Raw genomic sequence first — 8,541 nt, 5'->3', positions numbered from 1 at the left:
CAATCTTATTTTTCTATACAGTATTACAGTTTTTACTGGGTAGAAGAACCCACCACACAAACTCCTTGAAATTACAGGTCTTGTGCTATTATGTCTGTTATTCTATTATAATATTTTCATTATGTTTGAAGACTCCACCCTTTGGAGTCCAACATGGTCCATTCATTGCTTGTATCATGGTTGAGAGCTTATTCCACATATCTCAGGACTTGAAAGGCTTGGCATTTTGGCAATAGCTGAGCCGTCCAGCAGGATTGTTCTGCCTCAGGGCGTCGTATCCTGACTAAAATATTCCTCTGTCTCTTGCCTGCATGTGCTGGTGGTCATTCCTTGTTTATCGGGTACATTCCAATGCTCTGGAATGGACCATGGATGCTGTAGTGTCTGAGTGTCTGTCTGTGTGAGTCTTGTGGTCAGGACGTGAACAGCATGTGTGATAACAGCCAGGCTAAAATACATGACAGTGTAAGTGTGCTATGGACTGAGGATGGCTGGGCTGAGCTGGGATTATGTGGAGTGGAGGAAGTTGGACTCGGATGTTTCTCTGTGGTGTAGATGTCCATCCTTCTGTGCTGCTCTTGGCCAGTCAGTGGAGGTGACACTGTCACATAACCGTTAATTATCCTCACATTCGGTGGTGCGGTGGTGCTTGAGAAAGATGGACACAACAAATCAGGGTTCAGCCCGCAACTATACAGATTCACACACACTGAAATGATTAGCTGATTAATCAATTTGTTGATCAGCAAAACTGACAATCTGTGGCAATTTTATAATCAATTCAGTGTTCATATCGTTTTTAAGCAAAAATACCCAAATTAAGTTGTAGCTTGCAAAATCGGGATATTTGATGGCTTCCATTGTCTTCTGACAAGATGCCACCTTGGGCTCTGGAAACTTCTGATTGGCATTAAACTACTTTCAGACATGTGCAATTCTCTGTGTGACTGTAGAGGTATTTTAGGCATGACCTGTGATGACCTGTAGGATGGTAACCTCGTGATCTCAATTGTATTCCAAAAAAAGTTCCCAGATATATTTTTCTGTACAAGTCTGTTAACATATCTAATAAACCCTATAATGCTTTTTTTCACTTCTTATAACATAGACTTTAAATCAAATACAAAACCATGTTTTTCTTCATCAAGTTTTTATATTAAAGTGTTTATTGACATGAATACCATTCCTGTTATACCTTAAGTTACTTTATGGAGGTGAATATTACTATAGTGGCTATAATGGATATCTCACCCATCTCCAATGCGAACCCACAGGTCACTGAAGAGGCGGGGTCTCCCGTGACCGCGGTTAACTTTGCGAGGCCGTTTGTGTCGTCCAAACTCCTCTAGCTGGCTCAGGCTGTCAGGGAGCAGCATGTGAGGCAGCACCTCATCTCCGAAGCCAGGGGCGTCATCTGGTTCTTCCAGCTCCATCTCTGCTGGACTGGTCTGCCAGTTGGTTGGAGATACAGTGCTCATGTCAGTGCTCTCTTCACTGGACAGTACTGCAGGATCTTCATGTGGTTTATTCCTGAAGCACAGGACAATCAGAATAGAGGGGATGTGAGGTCATACTCATCTTGGGAATATTTAGAGGCAATGATGAAACTTTGACTTATAGATGCAAAATCAACATTTTTGTGTTTCTCAGGTGCAGTTGGACTGTTTCACCTTTCTTAGATTTCAAAGTGAATGTTATTGTTTGTGGTTTCTGACCACTGTATTTCTTTCCACTTAACACCGTACTCCACTGAAGGACATGAACACCATGAAGGATGCCTCGCCCTGTAAACGGTGTACTGAGTGGCAGAAATACCAAGCAGGCAACATTAGAGGAAGTTGTAACTCTTGTGGCTGCACTGTTGCATCAAAACTGACATCTGTTCAAAGTGGACCACCCAGAATTGCTGGCCTCTCCTCGAAAACTTTTGCCATGGTCCTCTTTCTTCCATCCATTACTCATACTTTCTCGACCCTTGATCTTTTCATTTCAATATGGCTTGCATGTGTGTTTATGTTTCAAGGTGGTACATCAAAATGATCCTGGGGGAACCTTATAAAAATTGTCACTAAAACAAAAACTAGAAAGTAAAACATCAATAAAGTAAGAGGGAGCTATGATGCTCAATTACATTCTGATGTCTAATATTAATATTTGCACTGCACCCACAAGGACACCTAAATCATGTCAGGATTTGTAGTAAAACTGCTCACTCATAATTAGTTCTGTCTCTCTGGTCATAATAAATGTGATGGTCTGTACTTCTACTTTTACAGACTTGAAAATCTCCCCATCCAGGATTTGAAGTCTTGGTCAGGGTGATGATAGCTCCAGGCCTGCGGTCAAGCAACTGTGGAGCCAAACCCAGCTCTCGTCTGTGCCGTCTGTCAGTCATATAATCACTCTTTAAGTCTTTTTGCCAGTCGCTTCGAAAAACTTTCATAAACTCCTCTCAACCAGCCATCCTGCTGTGTTTTTTCACCCCTATTATGTCACCTTGCATCACAGAGCTAGAAGTGTCTGCAGGCACGCACGTGTGCAAGTGTGTGGTCATGCGGTTGTGAGTGTGTGCGGCTCACGCGAGTGTTTTGTGACCACAGTAAGTCAGTCCACTTGTCAGCTTTTAAACCAGAACCACTGGCTGAAGCCCACAACTCTACAAACAGGGTGGAGGGAGATAGGGAGGTTACATTTACAGCTGTAATTTACAGTGAGAAGTTTGTAGAAGCCCTGGCTAGATGGAAGGTTGGGGATGTTTTACTGTTTTTAAAGAGATTCCCTGTGCCTTGTTTTTCCATTTTCACCCTGATTCAAGTGGCTGTTGTTACCATTTTACAGGCCCATGGATCAACCCCCTAGGTGAGAGGGGAGTTGCTCTGTGCCAAGGATTAGGGGTGCACACACACACACAAACATACACACACACACGCAGACATTTAGAGGGATTGTGGAAGGTTTTTTTGTGAAGAAATGCTGCAGGACAGAAGCCAAGCCTCTGTGTGAGGTGTGTGAGTGCGTGTACAGAACAACCTTGCTCCCACTGCTCCTTGGCACAGTGCATCATACAGTTCACCCTGCATTTACATTTGTATGTGTGTGTTTATTTTGACCGTGGTACCAGTGGTTGCTGAGAACAGGCAGAACCACCGTTCGCCTTTGGCAGCTCGCCTTTGGCAGGCATTTGAAAAGGAGGAAGGAAGGGAGGGAACAACGGAGGAAGGTGAGGGAGTTGATGAGGTATCAAAGGATTCCTGTATAACACAGCTTTATTTATTACAGAACACAATTTGGACAGTATCTCCATTGCACTTCAATAAATCCACTGAGGTTAAATGCCTCAACTCTAGAGAGAATAAGACAGATGTGGACTTGTTAAATTTTGTGGGGTTGATAGATTCTCTCACTCTCTCTGTTGATGGACTCTGCAATGTACATCCATATGCATTTACATACTTGCCAAAAACGAGTGCACTAACGCGCTGTTTCACAGTATATATTACCATAACTTCATCAGGGCAATGCTAATACCTTGTCTTTTTTCATTTATCGTCTTGTCAGGTTAGAGGGCTCTCAAGGCTGATTTTCAAAGTGTAGTCTTTCACCAATCTAATGTCCATAATTAAATTTCATTCAAATTATTTTGCCTTCAAAATGAAATAATATGTATGTTCCATCATCATCAACCTTGTCTGATTCCATAATGTTAAATAAGAGATCAGATTTCTGTTTAGTATCCCAAGTGATCGTATACTTTTGCCCTTTCGCCCAGCAACAGATTGCATGTGTTTCTTAGTAATTCTTTGTCTTCTCTCTGCTTACTCACTCTGCAACAGGCTCCTGGTGATCAGAAGCAGTGTGTACGATCTCGTATCCCTCCTGCCTGAGGATGTCCAGCACACTGCGGTTTCCCAGGAAATGACCTAACAGTGGAAAAAATGCCAAAGGTCAGGACAGATTTAAAAGAAGAGAGTTCATTTCTGTCTTTGTAAAATAACAACCTGGATTGTGTTTCATGAAAATGTTTCGATGCAAGAAACAAAAACTTCATACTGCCCAGTGATTTTCAATGCATTAAAACTCTGCTATTGGTTGCAATGCTGATGGTGAGGCTTTAGGGATGGATGTGCCATTTCTGTTTGGTGTTAGGGCTTAAAACATATTCTTATTCTCACTCATAGGTGACATGACAGAGTCTTGGCTAGCTTCAAAGAATACTTTCAAGTGTTATACCTGTCGTCTTCAACACTGTTGATGCAGTCAGTGAACCTCCCCACCAAAGAGGGTATTTTTACAAGGTGTTGATATACTTTGTTAGATTGTGGCATTGACTGCTATAGGCAGAGGCAAGAAACAGGGTTGTGGAAGATAACATGGACTATTCAAATGCCAGCTCACTCTTCATCTACTGGGCCCTTGCACTTGTTACTCACTAATGACCCTGTATTGTCGGCACTCAACCTCTTGCCTCTCCTCCACTCCTCTCCCTCTCTCTTTCACCTTGTATATGATTCCTTCAGTCTGACATCAAACATGTGGGCCCCAGCCCCACGCTGATGAAAGCTTGTTTTTTATTTATTTCTCCCATCAGCCGATAATCCTACGCGTCACTCAACCCAGCAATAAACTGTAATTTAGCCTGACATCACACCCACTACACACAAACACACACACACACACTGAAACAGAAGAATTCATATTTGCACTCACACACAAACTTGTGCATGCAAAAAATTTGCACACACAGGAATTCATACACTCACACACCTCAGTTCTCTCCTCTAGCTTATTAACAGCACGTTGACAATATTCGAGTCTCTTACTCGCCTTTTTGTCAGGGCCTTCTGCTCCCACTCAGCTCCTCACCCCCTGCCAATTTTATCATTACAACGTTCCTGATCATTCCTGAAAGTCAAAGAAAGAGGCACGCCGTGTACACTTTCTTGGCAGCTGAGTTCAAAGGCAGCGCTGGGATAGGCTGTAGAGTGAGTGGAGGCTTCTAACAAGAGAGTGTCGGCAAGATCAGATGGGATTACACAGAGAAGAGAGTGTGAGTTTTTTTCCAGGTGAAGGTGGGTGTATGTATTTGTGTATGTATGTGTCTGTCTTCTTGTTTTGCTACACTTATGCAGACTGAATATCCTTACAAGGGTAGAAGTGAGGACATATTTCTCATCCTTGTTTCTTTAAGAAGGTTCAGGTGCTTTTAAAACTGAAACTTGAGACAGCAAAACAAACAGTTACATGTGATCCTGACAATGAAATAAAATGCACCTATAAAAGCAACGCTCAGATTAGATGACTTTAATAGGAAAATAACAAATACCTCTCTCTATGTCCAATATACTGTTCAACAGAAAATAAGGACGGAAAAAAGGAAGTTACATTAACACCATCGTTAGGTCAGATTTTTAATTTATTCAATTATGTTGCCTTTATGACCAAATACCTGCAAAACTATTGACATTCCCATCAGCCCCAGCTGCTAACATGCTAAACTAAGATGTTCAACATGGTAAACACATTTAGCTAAATGTGGCCTGCTGATGATGCCATGCTTGTGGAGAAATTTCAAAATATGTACTCTACAGTTGATTTATGTTGCAACTTATAACATCTAGCATACAGTCAGTGGTCATTGGGGCCAAGTCAGCTTGTTCATTGACTGCATGCTGACAGATTTAACCACCATAATATCTGTGTCAAGAAGCTATTTCATTAATTTCTGAGGGCTGGGGGCATGAGAGGAACACCTCTGCTGTGTCTGCTGAGTCTGAGGTCAAGCTAACTGTTTGATGTGCTAACTTGATTTCCTTCGCCCTGCTGTTATGTATGTGTGTGTGTGTGTGTGTGTTTGTTTGTTTGTGTGATGAGATCGTTTCCCTTCACAGCCGGTGGATGACATCATGTTTTCATGTCTGAGACACACCTGCTCTAAATTTGACATCTTTTAAACATTCATTCTGCTAAATATTCATTCATTTGTTGTTTTCAGGATCCTGTAAACAACATCTGACAAACACACACCCACTCCTTAAACATCCTACTGTATAAACAAACAATACAAACACTTTTGTCTACAAAACAAGACCAAACGAATAAACAGAAAAACATGCACATGTGCTCCTCCCACACACACACACACACACACACACACACACACACACACACACACACACACATGAAAATCCACACACACACACAAACACACACAGAGATGAAAATCCACACACAGACACACATGCTTATACACACAAACAGACCGTCATTCTCAGGGTGCAAAACACCACTTTTCAATTGCTGCTAACTTCCATGTTTGAACTTAAACTGAGGGATTACAAAGTTCCCCATGAGTTGGCACAATTTGTCAAGCAAACAAAATGTTTTTCTGGGTTCCTAAGTTTATTCACAATCTTTTCATCTGGCAACTGTGGGATGTGTATCGTTTGTTTCTGTATATGTCTGTGGTTCATCCCTGTGTGTGGGTAAGCGACTGGGCACAGAGATAATAGCTCTTTCCTTACAGATGACTGTGTGTTGTGGAGGCTGGGCCAGTGTGTTTGTTTGTGGAATATTCAGACAGTAAACAATGTGGCGCTTCTGAAGCAGAGAGTGGGACCAACAAACAGCTCCATTAGCAAAGACGTAATGAGAGGTCAGCTGACTCCTAATCGCTCTCCTGCTGCACGTAGAGCTTGCAGGCTGAATGCACTGGTAGCATACTATAAAACATGCTGCAGCTGTGTGTAAAGTTCTTACAAATGACTTATAGCAGTAACAGGTATACAGATAAATACCTCCAGAAACACAGACGTGACTTGGAATGCAACTGCTGATTCAATTTAGCAGAGACAGGAAAATGTTACACGGACTGAAAACTTTTCCTAGAGCTATATTTCACTACCACCACACACAAAATGATTATTTTTTGAGATTGTCTTTATTGGACAGTTGGTGTCAGAGAGGCTGGCAGGAAACAAGGAGAGAGAGAAGGGGATATACAACATGCAACATAGGTCCCTTACCAGACTCAAACTAGGGACATTACTGGTATATGGCATGCACTGTAACCACTCAGCTCTTCTTTGTTTGCAGCTCTTTCTCCATCATTAACATTTTTAAGATTATATTTAAGCACTCCCCTTCAAATACCAAATGATGTTAGTATCAATTTTCACATTTATTTCTTCCTAAACTGTATTATGCCATCTGTGTTAGGATTTTAGTTCATGCTTATTGGTTCCTGCCTTGTTGCGTAAGATTGCTTTTTTTCTGATTTGTGTCTGCAGTAGACCTATGGTAGCCCCTCTCACAATGCAATATTGCTGTGAAATTGTGTTCAAATTAGTTGGAAAGGTAATAGTCGCTGCCCAAATTGTCAGAGCTCAACTGAGCAGCATAATAAATAAGTGCAGGAAAACAGGTGCGTGCCCACACAGTCATCTCTCAGGTGAAAGAGGACTTCACTGAATGAGCTTCTGATTGCTGCAAAGCTGGTTTGCTCACTCTCCCCACATTTTGTCCCCTCATTCCCCACATCTGAGGCTGCCTGTGCTGTGAAACTATGGCCTGTAGTAAACAAGGTAAAGTTGAAGTCTGAGCTTACCACTCTGTACCTCTTTTTAAACATCCATCCATCATTTTCTCTAGGGACACCATGAGACAGTTGCGACTCAACTTATCGAAAGTCAGCTAATTCAGTAGCTGCATGACTTCATCCGCAAAGACATTGAGGAAGAGCCGCCTTGCTGCCTTTATCTTCAATTGAGCTGTCAGCTTTGGTGAGTAAATCAAAGTTTATTATCCTACCTTTGTGTCCCTGGTGCATGCATTGGCCATATTGTTGTGCTGGATTGATTGACAAGTGCCAATGTGTCCACACTTATCTATTAAGGTTGTTGTTGTCATGAGGTTGGATTGGTTGTCCCTAAAAAGTTGTCTGTGCACCTCATTGTGGCCTTCAGTGGTGTTGAGCTCTTTGGTGTTCGTTTATGACCCTGTTGGCTCATTTCTTGGTTTGTGTCGGCTTAGTACATAGAATTTTAGGTTTAATAATTTAGGTTTGCGACAGTGGTAACTTGAATAAAGAGGTGCTGACATGGCTGGAGTCTGGAGAGACATGCTGCTACACCTCTCTCTCTCTCTCTCTCTCTCTCTCTCTCTCTCTCTCTCTCTCTTCTCTCTCTCTCTCTCTCTCGTCTCTCTCTCTCTCTCTCTCTCTCTCTCTCTCTCTCTCTCTCTCTCTCTCTCTCTCTCTCTCTCTCTCTCTCTCTCTCTCTCTCTCTCTCTCTCTCTCTCTCTCTCTCTCTCTCTCCAGATTTACATTTAACCATGAGCACAATTTTCTCCGACTTTAAATTAAATTTTAAGCAAATAATGTTGTAATATACCTACCGTCCACCCAGATAACACCCTAATGTCTACCATGCTGTACTAAACCACAGCATTTCCTTCTCTATCAAAAAATGCAACTGAACATGAGCCAGGCAGTTATTTGGCAAAACACATTTGTAGTATATCAAACGTTAATTTATAAGAGACATT

At 41.9% G+C, this 8,541-nt stretch overlaps 1 protein-coding gene across 1 annotated transcript in view; it reads right to left on the bottom strand.

Moving 5' to 3' along the window:
* Window positions 1-312: 312 nt before the first annotated feature.
* Window positions 313-8,541, bottom strand: part of trabd2b (TraB domain containing 2B) — a 69,369-nt gene continuing 61,140 nt past the window's right edge. The window contains exons 5-7 of the mRNA XM_053322460.1: window positions 3,824-3,920; window positions 1,252-1,530; window positions 313-648 (exon numbers count right to left, since the gene is read on the bottom strand). Coding sequence (XP_053178435.1) covers window positions 414-648; window positions 1,252-1,530; window positions 3,824-3,920 — 611 coding nt within the window. The 3' untranslated portion in view covers window positions 313-413. The remainder of the gene's footprint in view (window positions 649-1,251; window positions 1,531-3,823; window positions 3,921-8,541) is intronic.

The sequence above is a fragment of the Scomber japonicus genome, chromosome 7 (genome assembly GCF_027409825.1).
Source record: "Scomber japonicus isolate fScoJap1 chromosome 7, fScoJap1.pri, whole genome shotgun sequence".
Lineage (NCBI taxonomy): Eukaryota > Metazoa > Chordata > Actinopteri > Scombriformes > Scombridae > Scomber > Scomber japonicus.
Note: the sequence above shows the minus strand (reverse complement) of the source record. Positions and strands in the feature narration are given on the sequence as shown.